Consider the following 27,500-nt stretch of genomic DNA (forward strand, 5'->3'; position numbering starts at 1 on the left):
ATACACTTTCTCCCTCTCAGCTGTCCTGCTGTCTGTCTTTCCTGGTGCCTTGCTCAAAGAGCCTTCAACAGGACATAGTCGTGGCTCTAAATGGGACACACACTGTTGCAGGTTTTCAACTCGTGACCTCTCTGTTACAGGACATATTTCAAAATGTTTTTTTTTTTATTAAGAAAAAACATCAGTTTATTAGGAAGTGAATTTAAGTAGATTTTCTACATTAGACAATTTTGAATTAACTTGACTTTTTTCTTTTTGTCTTTGCAAGTGGACGGCAAACTCCAAAAGATCAGTACGGTGTACAAGGCACAAAGGACCACAATGGAAACAAGCCCCTGGGGCTTTTTGTCTTATCCCTTTAGCCCAACCTTTGACTGTACTATCTGTAATGTTAATAATCGTGTTAATAAGGTATTAAATCAATCAATCATAAACACTACATTAATTCATGTAAATTAATTAATTAACTTTGATTAAAACTCTAGAAAGAAATGACAAGACACGAAAGTTATTATAAAAGCAATCTGTATATATATATATATATATATATATATATATATATATATATATATATATACATACATACATACATACACACACACACACACACACACACACACACACACACACACACACACACACACACACACACAATGTCATCAACCCTAATGAATGATTAATTAGATACATTAAACCAAAATCATACACACACTTAAATACATACGTACATAGCAAAAATCTAAAGCAATATCTTACCTTGTTCTATGATGTCCTACAGTTGTGTGTAATTGTGTGTGGTTGTGAGTGTGTGATTGTGTGTGTGCGTGCGGCAGTTTATATTAATGCAGTCAGTGTGTCACTATCACACCAAGCAGCCAATCACAGTTTGGCTAGCCTTCTGTGCAGTGTGTGTGTGTGTGTGTGTGTGTGTGTGTGTGTGTGTGTATAAGTGAGCTGGGTTAGATCCGCTACATGCTGATATGAGCTGTAGTGTGTGTGAGTGTGGGGGGGGGGGGGGGGGTCTGGGAGACATGTGATGAATGTATAGCTGCTGTAAGGTCACGTACACACACACACACACACACACACACACACACACACACACACACACACACACACACACACACACACACACACACACACACACACACACACACACAGTACTCACATTTTGTACTTCAGTAAGGTATTAATACCACAGTGTAAAAAATACTTTGTCACGTAAAAGTCCTGCATTCAAGATCTTAGGAGCACTACCCATTATTATTTTTCAACCTTCTCCATATAATTGGTCCTCAATAACGCTCATTATAAGATGGCACCATTACTCACTCTGTGTCTCGTTGGTGGGCTGTGGACAGTTCAGGAACCTGCCTACGACATCATCGATAGGGATTCCAAGCTACAGCCTTTCTCTTCCTGGAAAAGTTAACATTCTGTTTTCTCACCCAACATTAGAGGATTGCTTGGGTATCACCCTTTCCTTTTTCTTGTAACTTTATATTTACATGTGGTCAAGAAGTGAAGCTCTGTCTCCACCACTCCTTGACTCCAGTGAGAGCACAGCCTGCCCTCTCTGGGCAGCCAGGTTTGACTGCCTTTCTCGCTGTCCAGGCTGTCCAGGCTGTGCTCACTGTGTCTGTACGTTGTTAAATCTTTTCTCCGTTTATTAGTCACCATGGTCAAATATTCTGCCATGGTATACTGTCTATTTAGAGTCAGAGAGCATTCAAGTTTACCATGGGTTTTTTAAGTTTTGATCAAATGGGTTTCATAATTTGGTTGGGTTGGATTTGTCCTGATTATTAGTGTTAGGAGGGTCTAATGCTAGTCTGTTGAGAATCAGGACCGGTTGACTGAGGGGAATCTGATTATTAGTATAGTGTAAAGGCATGCTACCATTTTCCTCTCACTGCGTTGGTTTGAAAACTACAACATGACGCCACTGAGCCACGGTGATAAGCGACTCACAAGTCACCGCTCACCTCAACACATCTCTCTGCTTTTACTGACCGACATCACCGGACTATGAGCGCCTATAGGATCAAAATCATCGTTTAGGTGAAAACGTTTCCCCCTAAAAGGTGAAAGGGTGATCACCTAAAATGGTAGCATGCAGGCACCTTTAGGAGGGTCTAATGCTATAGTTTGTTGAGCATCGGGACCAGTTGACTGAGGGGACTCTATTCTATGTTGATCTTTTGGCTTTTGAGCGATGTGTAATGATAGGATTCAGGTATTTCTTTCTATGGCTATTGGCTTATGGGCGTGTGGACGGTATGGGCATCATAAACGTACAATCCGGATTAGATTGGCCAAGCTTCAAGTGACATAGTGCTTTGATTGGTGCTGCTAGATTTTCAGACCTGAAAATGTAGATGTACAGTAAGTGAGAAAAAAATCACACCCAGTGTGAAGTGGGCGGTGTGGAAGTGATGGAAGCTCACTTTTTAAAAAAAATGATTTTTTGAAGTGCATAGTCCTATTTATAGGTTATTAATGTCATCATGTGTCTCACTAGCCAATCACAGTGCTGAATAGAGTCAGCCAATATATGTCAGCCAATCACAGTACAGCTAGGGGTGTACTAATGGGCCAATCACAGTGCAGGAAAGGGGTGCCACTTATAATATATATATATATATATATATATAAATATAATCCCACTTATAGGGGCGGCTGCACCGCCCAAAAATAACAACAGTCAACAAGTGTCTTGCAGCTTTTAGCCGGTGTTTCACTAAGACTAAACTTTTAGGGATCATTTCTATAGTTTTGGACTGGAGAAATTAGTTTCTATAGTGTTTGGTCTCGCTAATCATAATGAAGAGTTATGATATTTCCTCCTGAGCGTTAAGCTGACATTGAACAACGATTCATATGTTCTCTGTCATTGATGACTGTTCTATGCCTCCTAGTGGAGTCATGAGGAAGGAAATATGATCTGAGTGGAACACCTTAAACAAAGAAAATATACTGAACTTTATTTTCTGTTATGTTTTGGGCACAAATCAGCATGCTTGCCGCATACAAGTAAAGTAGAATATTCCATCGGTAGGCCACGCACATTATTGGATATTGGATTCAGCTTTTTCAGCTGAATTATATGTGAGCTTTCTCTACAAACAGAATGTGAGTATGATAACGTGAACGTTTTCTCAAAAATGTCCTTTTTTACATTCAACTACACAAAGTCAGGAGAGGAGTCATCTACTAAGGTTCTCAGCAGAATGAAAGGGATGCCTTTGTACATGGTTTGCATTACAGTATGTAACACCTTCATTCAATGTGCATTACATTCCCTCAATCAAACTCACTTTCACACACACACACACACACACACACACACACACACACACACACACACACACACACACACACACACACACACACACACACACACACACACACACACACACACACACACACACACACACACACACACACACACACACACACACACATTCACATGAATTGATTGATTGATTGATCCATTCATTGACTGATTTCGGTACAGGTAGTATAGTCACATGTTATGCTAAAAGGATAGCACAGAATATCCCCAGGAGGCGTGTTTCCATTGTGGTCCATTGTACTCAATTCATTCAATAATACCATACAATACTACACTACAATCCATATTGGAAGACAACTCAGTAGCATCATAAGATATATTTATTTAGAAAGGAGCTGGGTGGGAGCCGGGGGGGCAGTGGATTTACCACCCAGGTGTGTTCAGGAAGTTAATATGCTTCACTATGCACACACACATTAACACACCGATGGCAGAGGAAACCATGCAAGGCACCAACCTGCTCAACTTTTCCCAAGGGCACTTCGACACGGCCACGCTTCAGACTACATGCTCAGCACTGGTCACAGCACCCTTCCTCCCCAGCCTCCTTGTGCAGAATCCATAACATATCACAGGAGCAGAGCCACACCGCCAAAGTGAATGCAATATCATTGCAATAAATGGTCAATCCTGATAAAGGTGTCTGGCTGAATTGGGGTCAAGGTTTGCAGATAGAAGGAATTTGACCTGTTGTGTAGCAGAGCGCCATCTTTAACCCTAACCCCAATTTAAATCATGGCTAAACTCTAATTGGACTTAACTACACTTGTTCTTATGGCCCCTGGCCCCTCGCCTATTGTATTTTTAGGTTTTTTTATTTAGTAGTCCTGTTTGCACTGTTGTTCTGTCTCCGTTTTTTCTGTGTTGAGTGTTTTTATAGAGTGGACCACAATAGAAACAAGCTTCAGCTTTAGGTAGGTCTTAGACCTCTCTTAAAAGAGTCGACCGACTGTGGTGCTCTCAGGTGGGCACAACGTGTTCCTGTGCACAACAATTACATAAATCATTAATACTATGTGCGAACTGCACATAGGTGAGGTTCACGTTTCCGAACACCTGCACCTTGTCGATGAGATCAAAATCAAAGAAGCGGTAGTTGAAGGTAAAGACTTCGACATCATTGAACATGATGCCGTACTTTGTAGGTTCAGCCTTGATTTTCATCTATAAAACAAATCACACATGAAACTGTGGGACTGAAAACTAGCATTGTCTCTACTGCAAGCAACTTATTGTTGTTATCTTTGTACTTTATCAATTGGAATAGGAAGTGTATGCTGCCATATCGGTGTTGGGAGAAATCTCCCGTCAAGGCTTTCTGACAGAAAGAGGGGCTTAGGGCCGCCCCTTTTCCTTAGAAAGCCCTTTCTGTCAGAAAAGAAGGATCAAATACCATGCAAAAACAAGTCCCAAACAACCCCCAAAGTCATGGGTTCGAAAATCACTACCGGTATTCTATTTTTACTTTGCGGTTTCTGACAAAAAGTAGTTTCTTATGTTAAGGTTATGTCTATATAGTTCTCAGTGTGTTGGCAGTTATATGAGAACTGAGAAGTCACATTGCCCTCTCCTGGCAACATTGTGATGGTGTGTGCACCGAAAATAGCCGATATAAAAGTTCACTACGCGTAGCAACTGAATATTTCATTAACTTGCATCCATAATAATAATTTAAGTAGAACTCTCCACTGAAAGGTTTGAGCTTCTCAAAACCCTTCAAACCTTTCAAACCTTTCAAACCCTTCTCAAAACCTTCTCAAACCTTTGAAAGTGCAATTTTCATGCCAGAGTTCTTTACTTTACTATCCCATTAATTTACATTGACTGTGTGACTGCAATTTGTTCTTGTTCACGGATGACTCGGCTTGAAAAAGCCCCTGATTTTTGGGCAGGATCTCCTCATTGGTTAGTAGGAATGCACTGAGGACACTAGCTGGAGCACTCATCCAACTTGACTTGATTGACTATGCGTGCACCTCAACTGGACCTAGACAAGTTTCTTGCTTGCCAAAAGAAGATCATATATATATTTTGGATATATATATTTTATCCTTATTTTATATAAAGTGTGACTTTGATAGCAGGATAACTGAAAGTTTGTAAGGATCCCAGATTGCAGACAGGTGCTCTTTTATGGCTGTTTTTAAGGAAGGTAAGGAGTTACACTTTTTGATGTTAGTTGGAAGGGCATTCCACATTTTGGAGGCATAGCAGTAGAACGAATTTGACCCCACGTTTGCACTGCAGCATCAGAGTCCATGCACGTAAACTCCCTTGGGGTGTGTGTGTGTGTGTGTGTGTGTGTGTGTGTGTGTGTGTGTGTGTGTGTGTGTGTGTGTGTGTGTGTGTGTGGGTGCGTGCGTGCGTGCGTGCGTGAGAGCACTGAGGAGCCAATAGAAAGCAGCTTTACACACCCAGCCATGTATCTCTCAGTATATCCACTAGATGGAGCCATTACTACATAAACAGACCATTCTGACACTCTTTGATACAGTTGTTGTGATTAAATGATGTAACATTTGAATTGCTTCCATTTGTGCATCAATTGCTTCAGAAATTGATTTCATCTTCATGTTGGACACAAAAATAAGCACAAAACAACTGAATATTTCATTAAATTGCATCCATTATAATAATTTAAGTAGAACTCCCCACTGATTAGCAGCTGAAATGATTTATTTGCAAGTTTTAAACCTAACATTTTCCAATATTTTCTGTGAAATATCAACTACCAGACACTTCTAGTGTCCCTATACTTCAAGAAAGTATGAAAGTAAAATAATGTCAATCTCAAGCTGTCAACTCTCAGCAATACAGCATTAAACATTTAATGCAAGTGTTAAAGCCACAGCAGCAGGCCTGAAGTTTCATCATTTTAGAGGCAAATACGGACCACTTTGGCCTTTAGTGTTGATGTCCATTTTATGAGAACATAAAGGCCAAATGTTAGGTCAGCAGGGCTATCAAATAAAACCATGATTGTAAATAATAGAATACAGAATTATAACTGTCAGTGAAATAAACAGACAAACAAACAAACAAAAAAATAAATGAATAAATACACTAACTACCATATTACCAGTATATAGTCCGGGTATAAACTACCATACTCCCAGTATAAAGTATAAACTACCATAGTGCTGTATAAACTATGGCCACCCTCAGCTCACATGACCATGTACCGAGGTGTGTGAGTTTTGATTATCCATAGAGAACCGAAGTCTGTCGCTAGAGGTATTCACCTTGGTCACAAACTAATTTTTTCCATTGAAAATACCATAGGTTCTCTTAAAGGGACACTTCACCGAAAACTTATTTTAATGAAGTTTAGGACTCAAGAAACAAGATCCTGTTTTTTTTTGTGTGTATAATATGTGTTTTTAGATATCTAGTAATCTTCGAGTACATCGTGACGTTATTTACGTCACGAGAGATTGGTCTCATTCCTTTCCGCACTACATGTCTCGGCGCGTCTCAGTCAGACCAGCTCCAAAGACAGCCCCAATGGGGTGTCCGTAACACTTTGTTCAACCTTCTTTCCCCACTCGGCCACTCCCATTAGCTGCGGCCAGCGGGCAACCCCCCTTGCAGAGTGAGGCATTACTTTACCTGAGTTATCTTCTGATAGTTGTACTTGAATGTTGACATGAAATAATAATCCTGTGTAGTGTTTCATAAGCGCAAGCGTGAAAAAAAAGATACAGCGTGGAGTGGCAGCGCTGGTAAACAAACACCGTCGCGAAAGGCTAGGATCACAATACCAAGGATTCGACAGTGATGTCACTACTATGCGACACGGAAGTAGAACTGCATAAAGATACCAAGGATTTGTCAGTGATATGACATCACTAACGAATCCTTGGACATGTATGTAACTAGATGAACGTGTGCGAGGTACACGTTCTTCAGCCAGTGTTGCCACATATTGTGAGAGAAATAAGCAACCAGGTCTAAAAATAGCAGATCTACAGTACAAGCTCACAAGCGTCGCATCGCGACGCATTGTGAGCTTGTAGATCTGCTATTTTCAAAATATACGAGCGATTTTGCGTCGGGAGTCCCGCGGTCGGGACTCCCGACCATCTTTTCATGGACAGTGAGGTCTACAAACTTACAGTAGCTTGTCCTATGGTATGGAGTTATGTCATAGAGAGTTATATAGGCTACAACCTGGCTGGGTTAAGGATATAAACCTGACGCTCCAATCTCATATAATGTGGGTGGCGGCACAGGATCACTGCAGCCTGCAGACCGCCCGAGTCTCATGGGGAATATAGCCTACATGACTGCTTTAGTGTAACTCGAACGCGCACTGCTCGGTATGGGGTAAATAAATATACAAACGTATTCCATTCATGGCGATGTGATTGGTATCATAATATGTCATTCATGTAGGCTACAAGCCTAGGCTACGTGACTGACAAAGATTGTACCGTAACGGATTATGAAAGACACAGTTGGGCGCGTGTGTGTGTGTGTGTGTGTGTGTGTGTGTGTGTGAGAGAGAGAGAGAGAGAGAGAGGGAGAGAGAGAGAGAGAGAGAGAGAGAGAGAGAGAGAGAGAGAGAGAGAGAGAGAGAGGCGTGTGCGTGCGTGCGTGCGTGCGTGTGTGTGTGCGTGTGTGTGTGTGTGACTTGACAGGCAGCGAGGCGAGGCGAGGCGAGCCGGCGAAACTCTTTCTTTGGTCGTATTCTGGTTCTTCATGTCGTAAAATCGGGGTGTTTCGAGAATATTTAAGGGCGTGTTATTTAAATGACGCTCGTTTTCAGATGTGAGATTTATCAAGGCTGGGACCAAATGTACGCTCGGATCGGCTGTGTAGGATTCGTTGATAAATGTGACTCCGACGTTGGCGTACGGCCGAATATATGGAAAAATATACGCCGGTTTATACGCCCGTTGATAAATGAGGGCCACTATGTCTAAACCTAACCCTAACATCACAAACACTATGCCTAACCTTAACCCTAACCTCACTAACACTATGTCTAAACCTAACCTTAACCCTAACCTCACTAACACTATGCCTAAACCTCACAAACACTATGCCTAAACCTAACCTTAACCTTAACCTCACAAACACTATGCCTAACCTTAACCTTAACCCTAACCTCACAAACACTATGCCTAGACCTAACCTTAACCTTAACCTCACAAACACTATGCCTAACCTTAACCTTAACCCTAACCTCACAAACACTATGCCTAGACCTAACCTTAACCTTAACCTCACAAACACTATGCCTAACCTTAAACCTAACCTCACAAACACTATGCCTAAACCTAACCCTAACCTCACAAACACTATGTCTAACCTTAACCCTAACCTCACAAACACTATGCCTAAACCTAACCCTAACCTCACAAACACTATGCCTAACCTTAACCCTAACCTCACAAACACTATGCCTAAACCTAACCCTAACCTCACAAACACTATGCCTAACCTTAACCCTAACCTCACAAACACTATGCCTAACCTTAACCCTAACCTCACAAACACTATGTCTAACCTTAACCCTAACCTCACAAACACTATGCCTAACCTTAACCCTAACCTCACAAACACTATGTCTAACCTTAACCTTAACCTCACAAACACTATGCCTAACCTTAACCTTAACCTCACAAACACTATGCCTAAACCTAACCTTAACCTCACAAACACTATGCCTAAACCTAACCTTAACCTTAACCTCACAAACACTATGCCTAAACCTAACCTTAACCTTAACCTCACAAACACTATGCCTAAACCTAACCTTAACCTTAACCTCACAAACACTATGCCCAAACCTGACCTCACAAACACTATGCCTAACCCTAACCCTAAACCTAACCTCACAAACACTATGCCTAACCTTAACCTTAACCTTAACCTCACAAACACTATGCCCAAACCTGACCTCACAAACACTATGCCTAACCATAACTTTAAACCTAACCTCACAAACACTATGCCTAAACCTAACCTTAACCTTAACCTCACAAACACTATGCCTAACCTTAACCTTAACCTCACAAACACTATGCCTAACCTTAACCTTAACCTCACAAACACTATGCCTAACCTTAACCTTAACCTCACAAACACTATGCCTAACCTTAACCTTAACCTCACAAACACTATGCCTAACCTTAACCTTAACCTCACAAACACTACGCCTAAACCTAACCTTAACCCTAACCTCACAAACACTATGCCTAAACCTAACCTCACAAACACTATGCCTAAACCTAACCTCACAAACACTATGCCTAAACCTAACCTTAACCCTAACCTCACAAACACTGTCTAAACCTAACCTTAACCCTAACCTCACAAACATTATGCCTAAACCTAACCTAACTTTTTTTTGTATTGAATACTTTATTTAGAAGATTTGCAGAGAAACAGTAAATAGTTAGGGGGGGGGGGGGGGGGGGGGGCTAGGTTATGACTTAACCTTAACCTAACCTCACAAACACTATGCCTAAACCTAACCTTAAACTCACAGAAATGATGCCTAAACCCAAACTCAAAACCCTGCCCACCTGGGCGAAACACCGGGAAAAGAGACTCTCCCGATAGGACTCAGGTGGAGAACTTAACTATAATCAAAGGGCAGCGGACAAGACGGGTAGTAGGAACAAAGGAAAAAACAGGAAACACTACTACAAAATAAAAGGACCACAACGGTAAAGTAGAACCTAAGTACACCACAGAAAACCGTGAAACACACAAGGAGACAGACCCTGACGCTAAAATATTGTCTAAAACAAGACAAAGTCATGAGCAGATTGCAGCTTGTGTTCCAAGTTGAGTGAGTGCAGATAGGCCATAGCAGTGGTGGCCATTTTGTAGTGCCACAGATCGAAAGCCCATACAGTTTTCCCATAGAGAATTTCCACAAATATTTATATTAAAACATTTGATTCTGCGTCAAAACATATTTGAATATTGAATTGTCTTATATAGCCTACTACTGTATATTAAATACCCCTTGTTAATATCACCCCTGTGTCAAATATCTTTTGGCACAGAATTACATGTTTTATGGTCATGATTCACCAGGAGGCCTGGATGGCTTGGTTACAGGCTTAAAATAATGAATATAAATATGTTTGGAAATCTCTATGGGGAAATGAATGGGCTTCCACACACACACACACACACACACACACACACACACACACACACACACACACACACACACACACACACACACACACACACACACACACACACACACACCAACACACACACACACACACACACACACACACACACACACACACACACACACACACACACACACACACACACACACACACACACACACACACACACACACACACACACACACACACACTATATGATATTAGATAAAGTCATAAAGTTGTGGCTGGCAGGGACTGAATGGACTTTGACTTTGGGCAGAATGGGCACTAAACAAGCTAGAACGTCCGTGTGCAGTCATCTTGTTCAAGCTCGTGAAAGGCACACCCTCACTGGAGAGAGCTTTTGGATCACAGCAGAGGATTCTAAATCACAACACCAGGTATGTTAATAAACAAGGAATTTGTCAATGAGGTTTGTGCATTATTACACTGAATAAGAACAGTAGAAACATTTCAATTTACAAATATTAGGCCTGTTTGTGGGTCTCACTGCCACAGGGAAGAAACTGTTCCTGTGGCTTGACAGAGGCAGGCCAGCCTACGTCAGCAGATACTGTAGTTTGCAGACTTTGTACTCTAAAGGCCAGGCGGCACCAATGCAACTCCTTGCAACTGCCATTGGGGAAAATGGTGGTTGAATGTTGAAAGGAGTTGCATTGGTGTGGACTGGCCTTAACATACTGTACGTGTTCAGTTACAATTTGGTGAGAGCCCTTCGCGGAAAAAGATATGGAAATGTATTTTGAAACTCAGAAAATCAACAGACAATGCTGTCCTTCAAAGGACAGCATTGTCATTTGGTAGACTATGCATTTTAACCGTTTGTTTGCCCAGAAATCCGTACGATATGATTTAGTGTTAACAGAGTAGACTGTGGCACTATAGTCCTACATGTTATATAATATTGTAGCAGCCCAGGCAGTTAGTGGCTTAGGAGACTTCCCAGCATGCAGCAGGGTGAGCCTATTTGTTATTGTTTTATTGTTGCGTTGTTGTCATACAGAATGACTGTCACGATTTACAAAACTGGCAGACCCAAATGCAGACACGACACTTAAATATAGTCCAAGGGTTTTTATTGAACAAAGAGGAAGGTGTTGTCGTCTGGAGTGAAGGTGGTAGGCAGGCTGAGGTGAAGGCAACAGGTGAGCAGGAGGCAGGCAAGCAGGCTGGCAACGCACGGAGACTGAGAAAACGATCTGGCAGCGCGTCGGCAAAAGACCAGGGCTTTTATAGAGTGGAGGTTGATGAGCAGATGGCAGGCAGGTGCGTGAGATGAGATGACCAGAGCCAGGTGCGTCAATCTGGGAAGCCAGGAAGCCTACGCCCACACATGCCCAAACACAGACAGACAGACAAACACATAGACACACACAGGACACAGGCAGGGACCATGACAGTGCCCCCCCCTTAAGGAACGCCCCCAGGCGATCCACCAGGCTTGTCAGGGTGTCCACGGCGGAAATCCGAGATGAGGGACGGATCCAGTATGAAGCGACGCGGCACCCAGCATCGCTCCTCAGGACCGTAACCTGCCCAATCCACAAGGTACTGGAACCCCTTACCCCGGCGACGTACGTCCAGCAGCCGCCGGACGGTGTAGGCTGGGTGGTCATCAATGACGCGGGGGGGCGGGGGGGCCACATCTGGAGGAGAAAGTGGGCTGGTCACAACCGGCTTCAGCCGGGAGACGTGGAAGGTGGGATGGATCTTCAGGTGAGGGGGTAACTTGAGCTTGACCGCAGTAGGGTTGACGATGGAGAGGATCTCATAAGGACCAACAAAACGGGGCGAGAGCTTCCTGGAGTCAGTCTTCAAGGGGAGGTCCTTGGAGGACAGCCACACACGTTGGCCTGGCTTGTACAGAGGTGCTGGAGTTCGATGGCGGTCAGCAAAGCGCCGATTACGATCCACTGAGCCGAGCAGGGCGGCCCGCACATCCTTCCACACCTTTCGACAACGCCGCAGGTGATTCTGGACTGAAGGAACAGCAATGTCGGCCTCTTCAGCTGGAAACAGTGGCGGTTGGTAACCCAGGGAACCCTCAAACGGTGATACACCTGTGGCAGTGCAAGGCAGGGAATTGTGGGCATATTCAATCCACACCAGGTGGGTGCTCCAGGAAGAGGGATTCTTGGCAGCGACACACCGGAGTGCCACCTCCAGATCCTGGTTGGCCCGTTCTGTTTGCCCGTTTGTCTGAGGATGGTAACCAGACGACAAGCTTACAGAGGCCCCAAGGGCACGACAGAAGGCCTTCCACACCTGGGAGATGAACTGGGGTCCTCTGTCGGAGACGATGTCCACGGGTATACCATGGAGCCGGAACACATGGTGCACCATTAGGTCAGCTGTCTCAAGGGCTGTGGGTAGCTTGGGGAGAGCCACGAAATGAACTGCTTTAGAAAATCTGTCCACAATGGTGAGTATTACTGTATTACCTTGGGACAGAGGGAGCCCAGTAACAAAGTCCAGGGCCAAGTGGGACCAGGGGCGACTAGGGACTGGCAAGGGACGGAGCAGACCAGCAGGCGGCTGGTTAGATGACTTTCCTCGAGCACAAGCAGTGCAGGCAGAAACAAAGGTCCGTGTATCGGCGGTCATGGTAGGCCACCAGAAGTGCCGCTTGAGGAGGGACAGGGTGCGGCTGATTCCCGGGTGGCATGCAAAGCGAGACGTGTGAGCCCAGAGGAGGACCTCAGAGCGGACAGAATCAGGCACAAAAAGTCGGTTAGCAGGTCCAATACCTGGGTCTGGTTGATCCTGCTGAGCCCTACGAACCAGCGACTCGATCTCCCACGTCACTGCTGCCACTACACAGGACGAGGGAAGGATGGGCTCGGGACTGGAGGAAACCTCAGGGGAGTATTGCCGTGACAGGGCATCAGGTTTGACATTGCGGGAGCCTGGACGGTAGGTTAAGGTGAACCGGAACCGGCCAAAGAACAGCGCCCAACGGGCTTGGCGGGAGTTGAGTCGCTTGGCAGACTGAATGTAGGCGAGGTTCTTGTGATCTGTCCATACAATGAATGGGTGTTCTGCCCCCTCTAGCCAATGTCTCCACTCCTCCAAAGCCATCTTGACTGCGAGCAGTTCCCGATTCCCCACGTCGTAGTTGCGCTCAGCAGGGTCCAGGCGGTAGGAGAAGAATGCACAGGGATGGAGTTTTTGGTCATCGGCTGAACGCTGGGACAGGACGGCCCCCACTCCGGAGTCTGAGGCGTCAACCTCCACAGTGAACTGACGCGAAGCATCGGGTTGAATGAGGATAGGGGCCTCGGTGAAACGCCTCTTCAACTCCTTGAAGGCAGCTTCAGCCTCTGCAGTCCATGCAAAGCGAATGGACGTAGACGTCAGCTTGGTAAGGGGTGCGGCTACACTGCTGTAGTTTCTGATAAAACGGCGGTAGAAGTTGGCGAAACCCAAAAAACGCTGAAGATCCTTCAATGTAGTGGGTTGAGGCCATTCCTCCACTGCTCGCACCTTCGCAGGGTCTGCTTTCATCCGGCCACTCTCAATGATGAACCCAAGGAATGTAGTGGAGGTGACATGGAACTCACACTTCTCAGCCTTGCAGTAGAGTCTGTTCTCCAGGAGACGCTGAAGCACCTGCCTGACGTGCTCAACATGCTCCTCTTTGTTGCGAGAAAAGATCAGGATGTCGTCTAGGTAAACAAACACACAGCGATTTAGCAGATCACGGAGGACATCATTAACAAGGGCTTGGAAAACGGCTGGTGCATTAGTTAACCCAAAGGGCATGACAAGATATTCAAAATGACCAAGGGGGGTCTTAAAAGCAGTCTTCCATTCATCTCCAGCCTTGATGCGAATTAAATGATAAGCATTACGTAGATCTAGCTTGGAGAAAATAGTAGCTCCCTGAAGGGGCTCAAAAGCAGAGGAAATTAGCGGTAATGGATACTTGTTGTGAATAGTGACATCATTTAATCCACGATAATCAATGCAGGGACGGAGAGATCCATCCTTCTTACCCACAAAGAAGAACCCGGCCCCCACCGGGGAGGATGAAGGGCGGATGAGGCCAGCTGCCAGGGATTCATGAATGTACCTCTCCATGCTCTCTCTCTCAGGACGAGACACGTTGTACAGTCGACTAGAAGGGAGTGGGGCTCCAGACATCAGGTGGATGGCACAGTCATAGGGCCGGTGAGGTGGGAGTGACAGAGCACGCTGTTTGCTGAATACCTCTCCGAGGTCATGGTAAACAGTAGGAACTCTTGACAGATCGGGAGGCTCATAGATGGCTGGGGAGCTGGTGCCCTCAGATGGAGAGCGGGCAGAGCGCAGACAGGTAGAGAGGCAGTAGGAGCTCCAGCCCACTACCTTACCTGCAGCCCAGTCAATATGGGGGTTGTGGAGCCTTAACCAGGGTTGGCCAAGGACAATGGGCGCAAGAGGTGAGGATATGACATGGAACTGGATGTGTTCATGGTGGTTACCAGAAACAATGAGATGAACAAGCACGGTGCGATGGGATACTTGAGCAAGAAGGCGACCAGTGAGGGCATTGGCTCGCAGGGGCGAGGGTAGAGGCTCGAGAGATATGCCTGCCTGGGAGGCAACAGTTGAGTCAATAAAGTTTTCATCCGCCCCCGAATCAACCAGGGCAAGCAACGACAAGGACTGAGAGTGCCACCGAAGAGTGGCAGAAAACTGCATACGACACCGGGAATCAGGGGAAGAGACTGCTGGACTCACCAGAACCCCCACTGCTACTGGTGAGCCTCCTCTTTTGGTCGCAAGGGGCAGGAGACACGGAAATGGCCCTGTTGCCCGCAGTAGATGCACAACCTCGACTGAATCCGCCGAAGGCGCTCGTCAGAAGAGAGGCGACCAAGTTGCATGGGCTCATCACCTGGGGGACCGGGGGACAAGGCTTGAAGTACGGGCCGTCTGGGTTCCTCTGGCAGAAATCCTCTGTCACCCCCAACTGAGGAAGCTGTGGACCTGGGGGGAAAGGGTTCCGCTTGCCACTGGGCCATCTGGTCAGAGATCTTGATGGCGGTGATAATAGCCTCATCTAGGGAAAGGTGCTCCTTCCTCAGTGCGATCTCTCTGCCAATGACCCGGTTGAGCCCACTCTGGAAAGCGGCGAGCAGCGCCTGGTCATTCCAACCGGACTCGACGGCGAGGGAACGGAACTCGCTGGCGAACTCTCTCACAGAACGTCTGCCTTGTCGGAGTCTCAAAAGCTGCTGACCGGCCTGTGGTCCACGAATGGGATGGTCGTAGATCCGCTTGAGCTCGGCGGCAAAAAGGGCGAAAGACTGAACCGCGGGGGAACCCTGCTCATGCAGTGCGTTGAAGTAACCGAGGGGGGGGCCCTCCAGAAGATTGGCAATAAAGGCTATTTTGGCCGCCTCTTCGCCAAACTGGGAGGGCTGAGCATTGAAGGTGAGCTGAACTTGGGTTAGGAACTCACGGCAGGTGTTCGCGTTGCCGGAATACTTCGCAGGAGGGGGAATACGGGGCTCAGCTGCTCGGACAACCGGTGCTGTGGGAGGGGCAACTCCAAGTGGTTGAGGTGGCTCTGGTTGTGGAGGCTGCGGAGGTGCAGCGCTGATGATAGCCAGTTGAGTGGTAATCTTAGACACCTCGTCCAGCAGAGTCTGAAGAAGTTGTTGGTGACTTCCCAGACGCTGTCCCTGGATGCCTACAGCATCCTTAATTTTGTCGAAGTCTGCTGGGTCCATTCTGGCCAGATCGTTCTGTCACGATTTACAAAACTGGCAGACCCAAATGCAGACACGACACTTAAATATAGTCCAAGGGTTTTTATTGAACAAAGAGGAAGGTGTTGTCGTCTGGAGTGAAGGTGGTAGGCAGGCTGAGGTGAAGGCAACAGGTGAGCAGGAGGCAGGCAAGCAGGCTGGCAACGCACGGAGACTGAGAAAACGATCTGGCAGCGCGTCGGCAAAAGACCAGGGCTTTTATAGAGTGGAGGTTGATGAGCAGATGGCAGGCAGGTGCGTGAGATGAGATGACCAGAGCCAGGTGCGTCAATCTGGGAAGCCAGGAAGCCTACGCCCACACATGCCCAAACACAGACAGACAGACAAACACATAGACACACACAGGACACAGGCAGGGACCATGACAATGACAATGAAGAAAACAAACTAGAGGTTGGCAAAAAACAACAACGCTTAAGCCCCAAAAGTAGCAGATCTACAAGCTCACAACGATGCGTTGTTAGGTTGTAGATCTGCTATTTGTGGAAGAAAATAAAAAAAATACAGAACACTATTGATAATGCTGTTCTACTGTATGACGACGCGCCTAAAATAAGAACGGCAGGTTTAAAGTGGTTAATGAACGTGTCACATGATGTCACTGTGTTACATGATGGATGCATTGAGATGCACTCATGTGCAAAATAAAACCTTCAGAGGTGAAGAAAATAACATACTTTACTGTTTGTGAAAACAATAATTAAATAGTAAGGCCACAGAAGTACTTACTATTTATTTATTGTTTCCACATACAGTACATAATGTTATTTTTTACAGTCTATGACAACAGGGGCGTCATTTGGGGTCCCCGTGGATGGCAATGGTCACCCTAGCGCAGGGGTCTTCAACGTTTTCAGGCCAAGGACCCCCTATGAGAGAGATGAAGCAGGGACCCCTACTCTATACTGTATAAAATTGTGTTTCAGATTTATTATTTTTTTTACTTAGTCTGCTCTTTTTTCCCTCTACACCTCTTTGCCAAAAATAGCCGATCTACAAGCTCTCAACGCCTCGCAGCGTGAGGCGTTGAGAGCTTGTAGATCTGCTATTTTTGGCTAATGTTCCGCTCAGAAAAGGAATTGTAGGGTTCAAGTGGTTAATGTAAAAAAAAAAAAATCCTATCACACAAAGATTTGGCGGACCCCCTATAGTAGCTCTGAGGACCCCCTAGGGGTCCCGGACCCCTGTTGAAGACCCCTGCCCTAGCGTTCTCGTAAAATCCAGTTCTTTCATGCATATTTTCTTCACCTCTGAAGGTTTGTTTTGCACATGATTGCTCAATGCCATAAGCTTCCCTTCTCTTCAAAAGTAAGTCATGATCTCTCCACCTGTAGGTGGAAGTGAAACCTTCTCAATGCCACGAAACCAGAGGAAGGATACATCATGTTTCATAACATTAAAATGCACCGTTACGTGTGAATCACAGCTAATGTGCTGTTTAAGTTTTCCTGCTGGTCTTACCTACAGTACATAGACAAGGCATTAGGCACAGTGTAAATAAACCTCATATGCCAATAATGGGGCTTTTCTTCTAATCAGTTTGTCTACTCTGATGAAACTTTCATATTAATTTGCCTATTATTGCTGCTCCCTAGATTTGAATCTTTATTGGTTCTGTCCTTTGGTGAGAGATGGCAGCCCGGGACAGAGAGACAATTGACGATGGAAGTCTGGAGAACTGGAATGAGCTGGGCTCAGGGGGCTTTGGATGTGTCTATAAGGCCAGCCACAAGGACTGGGGCTTTGACGTTGCCATCAAGCTGCTTCATGTTGGGTATGATGAATATGATAAAAAAATATATATATATATATATTATAGGAATTTTATCAGCAACATGGTTGATTCTTTCACACTAATCAATCACATATTTCATAATCTTCAGTCCTATCAAAGTCAGCCTCACATAACTGGATTCTAACTGCTGTCTTTCTCCTCCTAAACTGTCTCCTTCCATACTGCAGCTCTGGCACCTTGTCCACCGCTCTGGGGCGAGAGGCTGGTTACATGGACTCTGCTGCGTTTGTGCCCAAGGTCTATGGGATGTACCGGGGCATTCCCCCTGTCCCTAAGCTGGGCTATATCGAGAGGCAGGGTATAGTAATGGAGCTGATGCAGAGAGGCTCCCTGCTGTCCCTCCTGAAGGCCCTGTCTGGGCCTCCACCCTGGGCCCTGGCTTTCCGTCTGGCCAACCAGGTGGCCGTGGCCTTGAACTTCCTTCACAGCAAGAAGCCACCGGTTGTGCACTCGGACCTGAAACCGGACAATGTACTACTGGATGGCTACTTAGATGTCAAGGTATGCACACACACACACACACACACACACACACACACACACACACACACACACACACACACACACACACACACACACACACACACACACACACACACACACACACACACACACACACACACACGTGTGTGCGTGGGTGCGCACGCCCACGTGTGTATCCATTCAGGTCACTTTTGAATTGATTTATATCAATAAAGAAAATTGGCAAAAGCAGGAAAAAATCAAGAGGTCAAAAAGACCTATTCTATGTGTCCTGGAAGCTCTTTCTGAATTACTTGAAAGATATGAATATTTCCCCCAATCAATAGAATGAAAGGGTTCCTTGTTTACTGAGGGCTAAACATCTCTATATCTTTCCCCCCTTTGAACGATCTTTGAATAACCTTTTTGTATTATAATATCTGTCTCTGTTACTATGGGAGCTTATATTTAGTGCATATACAGGTTTCTATGGTTGCCAACCAAGAAACACATAGGCCATGAGCTTAAAGGAGAATTTCGCCCTAGGCGTTTCCTAACCTTTATTTGAGGTCGTTATCTCATCATAAGTGTGGTCCGGGACCCCCCAGTTCATAACGAGCGATGTTATGATTTCGGGGACCCCGCCCCCCACAGCTCAGTTTACAAATCAAATTTGACTGAAATCACGTTTGAAATCTCGTCTTGCGATACTTCCGCCATTGGTCCAGACGGAAGGCGGAATTATCGCGAGACGAGATTTCAAACGTGATTTCAGTAAAATTAGATTTGTAAACAGTAATGGCGGTGTAGCAATAGCATAGCACCGACATCTCTCTGCTCTGTTATCCTCTTTCTTTTAATAGTTAGCCGATTTTGGCCTCTCTATGGTGTCCACCAGTGTTTTGAATACCAGCAACAAAGGCGATGAAGGAGGCACTCTGTTCTACACTGCGCCAGAGGCCTTTGAACAGCACTACCGTCCTGTCCGCTCTTATGATATTTACAGGTAAACTCTTGTAGGAATGCTGTTGATATAGTCATTACATTTATCTATTATGTGAAAACAGTTTCAAACCTTTTTGAACATATTTTTTATCAGTTACGGCATACTCCTCTGGACCATTCTTACTGGAAAGGAGCCCTATCCAGCAGGTAAATTATCCACTGTTTCATGTCAATGTATACAGCAGCACACATACAGTAAGTATGAAATGAATGGAGTTTGAACTAAGTGGTTGTAGAAAAAGGAATTTCACTTACAATCAACATGCTTGATTTTTGATATTTGGTAATGAGCCTTTCAACTATCTGTTTTTATTTGTCATATTTGCTGTGTAAAGCAATGTGTAAGCTTTGAGAAAATTGCTAAAAAATAAATGTATTATTATTATTATTGTTATTATTATTATTATTATTACACTAATTATTATTATTATTATTTATACCACTATATACATAACAACCACTATGTACTCATTCACACCTATGTATTCACATTTCAAACCTTACGCACGCATGTACATGCACACGCACAGTCGCACGCATATACAAATATCTGTTCTGTATTTGTTTTAGGGGTAAATCGTGATGTGCTGATATTCAGGATTATGCAGGGAGACAGACCTGATCTTCACAAAATTGATCAGAGCAAAGCAGATGGATTAGAGGAGCTAGTTGACCTCATGGAGAGGTGCTGGGACAAGGATCCCACTAAGAGGCCAACATTCAGAGGTGAATTTACATTCTTACACAGATATAACGTTTTTAGGGAAAGTCATGAAATGGGAGCACACTACGAGCTTCCTGCTCAATGTTAATTGACTTCAAACACTTCAATAATGTGTCCAATATATATTTTTGTCATGTTTTGTACATTTAAAAACTTCAAATATACTGTATGATATAAACACAAACAAGTTTTTGGTAGAAAAGAAAGACAGATTCAGATTCTCTGAGATCGCCATGCCGGCACTTTATGTAGCTGAAAGAGAGCAGGATTCAAGTGGGATATTGTTTCGTCGCCAAAATATATCTAAAATACTTATACTTACTTATATGATTTATACAGTAGTATCCAATTGTACTTTCTAAACAGATTTTAAAAATGTCATACATGTAATTCATGTGAAAGAATTAGACCTAGTGTATATGTTAACTTGTACGCACAACATTCACGCTGGTACAGAGGTACATCATTCTGGTCATTTACATTGTCAAATGACTAAATATCTTTGTCCTGTCATGATGGTTTTCCTTTCAGGATGCACAGAAGTGACAGGTCGTGTTTTTTCAAAGCATCAGAAGGGAATCAAAGCTGCTGTCAATGAAACCTTGACAAAGTTGGTAAGTACACATTTTTCTAGCTGCGTTTTCAAACTCAGAACAACTTTTAGTAGTTTATTGATGGAAGCCCACTATAACATTTTATGAAAAAGGCCTTACTTGTGACTTTATGATTTTTAACTGTACATCTCAGAAACACTTGTAGAGTTTTTCTTGCCAACATACCAACACAAATTGCAAGTGTGAGTTATGAAGTTAAAATTGTGATCAAGAAACTCAGGCTTTATCAGTTAATTAATTGTTGGAAATGGGTTTCTGTACTTGTGTCCTTAAATGTAATCAGTACTCTAATATGTGTATAATGCCATTACTCCAGGACTCGGTGAACAGACAGGAGGAGTGTGTACGACCACCAGGTACGTAAACTATCTATTTAACTCCCATCCAAGGTTCCTGTAAACATCACAGAACGATATGGGCTCATAATAGGGATGGCTATTCCACAATCCATGACTGTGATTCTTTACTTTAGTTTGTGTATAATGACTAAATTAATTCACATTGCTTAACCCATTCAATCCTGGAACGATCTGTCATTTTAGATTTATTTGGCTATTCAAAAATAGCAGATATACAAGCTCTTATAGTGCGGCACCGAGTGCCGCACTATGAGCTTGTAGATCTGCTATTTTTTGAAAAATTGTGGAAATCTTTGAATATATTTTTAAAGCAAACATTTGTAAAATATTTAGTTCCAGGGACCCCCCAGAAGCAAAAGATTTGAGTTACAAATGTTTACTTTAAAAAATGTATATTCAAAGATTTGCACAAACTGTCATGATTTTTCCAAAAAATAGCAGATCTACAAGCTCATAGCGCGGCACTCGGTGCCGCGCTATGTTGTCCATTTATCTTGTAACCGGTTGGCCTAAACCATACATGGGCAACTGACGGCCCGGGGGCCACATGCGGCCCCCACCTTCACTTAATGCGGCCCACAGGTTAATATCAGATATATCATTGATTTCAGCTGTTACAATTCCTAACATGCAGTGGTGTGTTCTACCGTGTCCCGCTGTATACGCCGTATACAGTGTAGATTTTTTGGGGAAAAAGCGTATACAGTCTACTAACCATTTCGTCCATTGAAAACGCGCTAGCGTATACCCACGACCATGCGCATCTCGTGGAGGGAATGATTATCGTATACCTCCGAAAAAAACCTAGACCACACCACTGCTAACATGCAAACATGACCCGCTTTAATTACTTCAGTCTATATTAGTAGCTTAATGACTAGTATTAATGACTAGTGTCTTTTTGATGTCCAATGTATTTGTATTTAAGTTCATAAAGTTAACATAAGTATGAAAACAGCAAAGAAAAAAAAATCAGGATTCCAATTCAAAAATAGCAAAGATATCAGATCTACAAGCTCAAAACGTGTCGCACTGCAACGCGTTTTGAGCTTGTAGATCGGCTATTTTTGCTACTTTTGTGCGAATGGCCCGACAGCATTATGCAATGTGGCCCTCTGGAGTGAGTGTGGAAATATAGTGGCCCTCTACATCATCAAAGTTGCATCACCCCTGGCCTAAATCAATTTAATTTCCTGAGAGCAGTTAAATATTTGCCAGCATGTTGCGTGCTGTATATTCATTTATGTTGTTCTTAAGTTCTTAACTATATAATTTAATTAAATTATATAGACATCAAAGCATTGGAACTACTCATGACAAACAAGTACACTTTTTTAATAGATCTGAAACTACTGGTTATATTTTAAATCAAAAGCAAATAAAATAGTTGGACAACTGGTGGCATTTTAATCTCTGTATGTCCAGGTCATGCTGCCACTAAAGCAACAGAAGACAGACCTCCAACTAAACCAGTTCCACAGGCAGATACAGTAGGACAAAAAATGACCAGAGTTTTCTCCAGTCTCACAGCTCTTTTCCATCCCACAACAGCTCCAAGTATGTTTATTTCTATTTAAATGTTGATGTTGATCTGAAGCCTGGACAATTCATTTCAAAACACAGTACTTGCTCGTGCATATTCTTTATTTTGTCATTTGTTTTGTTCAAAACTCACATGAATGAATACACATGATCTCTGGAGTCATGTGATCCAGATGTATCAATCAGATTTTTGCATATTCCATTCCGATAGTGTGTATTTCCAAACGCACTAATTTATGCATACTTTGTAGATTAGATCATGATATCAAATTACTTCTTGTGTTTACAGAGTCTCCAGTCAATAACTCACCATCAGTGCCTCCAGGGAGAACAAACAGGAAGGACTATTTAAAACGTGAGTACATGGTGATCAGTAAACTGCTTTTACACAAACCCTTCATACAGTGACATTGTTTGGACACCAGTAGACCAGTGGTGGGGTTTTGGGACCCCCAGGGGTCCTTGAAGGGGTTCCAGGGTGTACTCCTCTCCTCTCCTCTCCTCTCGTCTCCTCTCCTCTCCTCTCCTCCCCGGATATTTTTATTATATTATATTATATATTATATTATTATATTTTCCATGAATGTTCACGTATTAAGAAATGCCAAAAGCATTTCTTAATACGTGAACATTCATGGAAAATATCTACAAGCTCACAACGCATCATGTTATGACGTGTTGTGAGCTTGTAGATTTTTTATTTTTGACAAAGAGATTTGGAGTATAGAGGGAAAAACTGTAGTATAGAGCAGTGGTTCTCAACCTTTTCAGGCCTTGACCCCCCAAAATGATCATATTTGAACCTGGGGACCCCACAAAATGATCATATTTGAACTGTGGACCCTCCAAAATGATCATATTTGAACTGGGGACCCCCCACCCTGACAAGCACTTAGAATCTTAGGAGTTGAGGCATTACATTTAGTTTGACTCGGTTCCACAGATAAATATTGTGAAAATAGCAGATCTACAAGTCCACAACGCCTCACAATGATCGGCTATTTTCACAATTTTAGGTATTAAAAAGGTATTAAAATTCCTTAAATTGTCACTTCACTGTCATCTGGGGACCCCCCCAAAATCATGTGGGGACCCCCCTGTTAATTAATAATAAATAATAACTACATTGGATCAGTTTCTTTTTCCTGTAAAGTAACAGTCTGGACAAGGTTTCTACCTGACAGACTATGTGTTGGAATAAGTACTCAGATTGTTTACATAGGTAAAAGTATTAATACCAAAATGTAGAAATACTCTGTTAAGGTAAAAGTCCTATATTCAACAATTTACTTGAGTAAAAGTAAAACTATTGCCATCAGAATACACAAAAATAGTTTATTTCACTACTTTCTACTTCTATTCCACTACATCTCAGAGGCAGATATTATACTTTTTTACTTCACTATAATTATTAATTTAGTTACTTTACATTTAGATTATTGTTACAAAACATGTATTAACCACTTCAACCCTATTTCATACTTCAGCCTTCAGCTATTCTAAAATAGCTGATCTACAAGCTCACAATGCATCACATTGTGAGCTTGAAAATGCTCAAAATACTTTGACACATTTTGAAAACTTCTGGAAAAATAGAAGTTGTGAAATGAGTACTTTTACTTTTAATACTTTAAGTATATGTTGATTACTTTCACTCAAAGAAAAAGACTGTGTAACTTTTAAGATTTATTTGGGCTATTTAAAAATAGCAGATCTACAAGCTCATAGCGCGGCACCGAGTGCCGCGCTATGAGCTTGTATATCTGCTATTTTTGAAAAATCGTGAATATTTGTGCAAATCTTTGAATATATATATATTTTTTTAAAGCGAACATTTGTAACTCAAATCTTTGCTTCTGGGGGATTCTACAAATGTCTCCTAAATCCTAACAGTTTTCTGAAAAACTTAAGTTGCTATAATATCAGTGGTTCTCAAACTTTTTCATATCCCCAAAATTATATGTATTTGGCCGTGGACCCCCATCCCAAAATATTTTGTTCCAGGGACCCCCATGAAGCAAAGATTTGAGTTACAAATGTTCCCTTTAAAAATATATATATTTTCAAATATTTGCACAAAATGTTGAAGATTTTCCAAAAATAGCAGATCTACAAGCTCGTAGCGCGGCACTCGGTGCCGCGCTATGAGCTTGTAGATCTGCTATTTTTGAATAGCCAAAGACATCTAAAATGACACAGATGCGTTCCAGGCTTTAATGGGTTAAAATGATTTAAAAGGGTGGGGGGGGGGGGGGATCATGGTAGTTTTTTCTCTCTGTTTGTTGTGAGGATTTTACAGTTGCAATGATAAAATGCCTGTTATATGCCCCCCCCCCCCCTCACACAGACACACACACACACACACACACACACACACACACACACACACACACACACACACACACACACACACACACACACACACAGGCTAAATTACCTCACTCAATGTGTCTTCATTACAATTTGCTGTGGCAAAAGGATTACCCCAAGCCAAGCCGTTTCCATTGCCTACGTTGCATTACCTAGCATGCTAGCTGATAGAGTGTGTGTGTGTGTGTGTGTGTGTGTGTGTGTGTGTGTGTGTGTGTGTGTGTGTGTGTGTGTGTGTGTGTGTGTGTGTCACTCAGTGAATGATGTGTTTAATGTTTATTGTGTTATTTTCTCATCAGATTTCTCTCATCTCAAACTGGACACAAACACAGCATACAGCTCCCTCTCTCTGTCTGAGAACAACACGGTGGCGACATGGAGGGGGAGGACAGGTCGTCCTCCTCCTGATCATCCTGACAGGTTTAATGTATGGCCTCAGGTTCTGTGTACAGAGGGTCTGACTGGACCCTGTTACTGGGAGGTAGAGAGGAATGGAGAGGTTCATATAGCAGTGACTTATGGAGGAATCAGTAGGAAAGGAAGTGGTCATGACTCTCTGTTTGGATGGAATGATAAGTCCTGGAGGCTGGACTGTGATGACCATGATAACAGATACATTGTCAGACACAATAGTAAGGGGACTGTCCTCCCTGTCCGTCCCTCTGGGCGCTCCAAAAGAGTAGCAGTGTATCTGGACTGTCCGTTAGGGAATCTGTCCTTTTATGAGGTCTGCTCAGACTCACTGACTCACCTGTACACCTTCACCTTCCACAACACATTCTCTGAACCGCTCTATGCTGGGTTCAGGTTAGTCTCCTTCTCCTCCTCAGTACGTCTGTGTAAGCAGAGATAGAGTCTCTATGTGAGGAGGACATCAGGTCGCCATGGTTACTCCACATGTTAGTGACTCTAGGGTTGATATGTTTAACTCTTTCCTCTCCTACTGCTGTGAGCATGTTGTTGGTTGACTACTTTACTCTCATGCTGTGGTGGGAAAAGTACTACATTTGTTTACCTAAGTAAAAGTATCAATACTGCAGTGGTGGAAAAAGTACTCCAATTCTTTACTTAAGTAAAAGTATCAATACTGCAGTATAGAAATACTCTGTTAAGTAAAAGTCCAGAATCCAAAATTGACTTAAGTAAAAGTACAAAAGTATTGGCATCAAAATGTACTTAAAGTACCAAAAGTAAAAGTACTATTATGTTTGAAAATAGTAGATCTACAAGTGAGCTTGTAGATCGGCTATTTTCAAATAGCCGAGGTATAAAAGAGGGCTAAAGTAGTTAATTTATGTTTTATAATGTAATCATTTATATCTGAAAAGTAACTAGTAACTAAAGTTTTCAAATAATTGTAGTGGAGTAAAAGTGCAATATTTGCCTCTGAAATGTAGTGGAGTAGAAGTAAAAGTATTGAAAATTGGAAATACTCAAGTAAAGTATAAATACCTCAAAATTGTACTTAAGTAAATGTACTTAGTTACTTTCCACCACTGCAATACTCCGATGTAGAAAGTCTCTGTTACAAGTAAAAGTTTGGAATTCAAAAATGTACTTGAGTAAATGTACCAAAAGTAAATGCAGAATGTCCCATCTAAAATGTGTAAAAGTATTTTAAAAATAGCCGATCTACAAGCTCACAACGCGTCGCTCTGCGACGCGTTGTGAGCTTGTAGATCTGCTATTTTCAAATAGCCAAAGTTTAAATAGAGCTGAAGTGGTAAATGTATGTTTTGTAATAATAATCAAAATCTACAAAGTAACTAGTAACTAAAGTTTTCATATAATTGTAGTGGAGTACAATATTTGCCTCTGAGATGTAAGAATAAGTACATGGAGACTTATTGAATAATTTAGATACTCCACTAAAGTAAAAAATCCTAAAATGTGTACTTGAGTACAGTACTTGAGTAAATGTACTTAGTTACTTTCCACCACTGCTCTCATGTTGAACTTTGTAAATCACTCTGGATTCAAACATCTACTAAATGTCTGCATTCATTCATTAATGAATGACATTCAAATCATTCATTGTTCATCTATTGATTCATTATTACATCATTATGTTATTGTTGTTTTTATTTGCATATTCATTCCATATTATTCTCATTCTTCACATGTTATTGTATGATCATCTGTAGATGTTTAATTGTTTAATAAATGGATTCTTAAAAATCTGATATTGTTCTTGTGTATTAATATGGCTCGTTATATGGCTCGTTATCCACAGGGGAGTCCCCAAATTATGTTGGGGGGTCCCCAGATGATTAGCTTAAAGGAGCAGTTCACCCCAAAAATGATTTATTTTCAGTGGTGTAAAAAGTACTCAAATGTTTTACTTAAGTAAAAGTAGCA

General features: G+C 42.9%; 2 protein-coding genes across 2 annotated transcripts in view; one reads left to right on the forward strand and one right to left on the reverse strand.

The window, feature by feature from the left end:
• The window catches only part of LOC308079219 (cytochrome c oxidase subunit 4 isoform 1, mitochondrial-like), a gene marked incomplete at both ends in the record, with an annotated part of 8,177 nt that extends 3,694 nt beyond the window's left edge, over nt 1–4,483 (reverse strand). Inside the window, one exon of the mRNA XM_080420595.1 lies at nt 4,369–4,483. Within this exon, the coding sequence (XP_080276721.1) occupies nt 4,369–4,483 (115 nt within the window). The remainder of the gene's footprint in view (nt 1–4,368) is intronic.
• A 13,384-nt stretch (nt 4,484–17,867) lies between these two features.
• LOC308079221 (receptor-interacting serine/threonine-protein kinase 3-like) overlaps nt 17,868–27,500 on the forward strand; it is a gene marked incomplete at its 3' end in the record, with an annotated part of 14,498 nt that continues 4,865 nt past the window's right edge. The window contains exons 1-8 of the mRNA XM_080420597.1: nt 17,868–18,045; nt 18,234–18,567; nt 19,392–19,534; nt 19,628–19,680; nt 20,104–20,259; nt 20,789–20,871; nt 21,188–21,227; nt 22,656–22,787. Coding sequence (XP_080276723.1) covers nt 17,903–18,045; nt 18,234–18,567; nt 19,392–19,534; nt 19,628–19,680; nt 20,104–20,259; nt 20,789–20,871; nt 21,188–21,227; nt 22,656–22,787 — 1,084 coding nt within the window. The 5' untranslated portion in view covers nt 17,868–17,902. The remainder of the gene's footprint in view (nt 18,046–18,233; nt 18,568–19,391; nt 19,535–19,627; nt 19,681–20,103; nt 20,260–20,788; nt 20,872–21,187; nt 21,228–22,655; nt 22,788–27,500) is intronic.

The sequence above is a fragment of the Gymnoscopelus braueri genome, assembly GCF_963280865.1.
Source record: "Gymnoscopelus braueri genome assembly, chromosome: 23".
NCBI lineage: Eukaryota > Metazoa > Chordata > Actinopteri > Myctophiformes > Myctophidae > Gymnoscopelus > Gymnoscopelus braueri.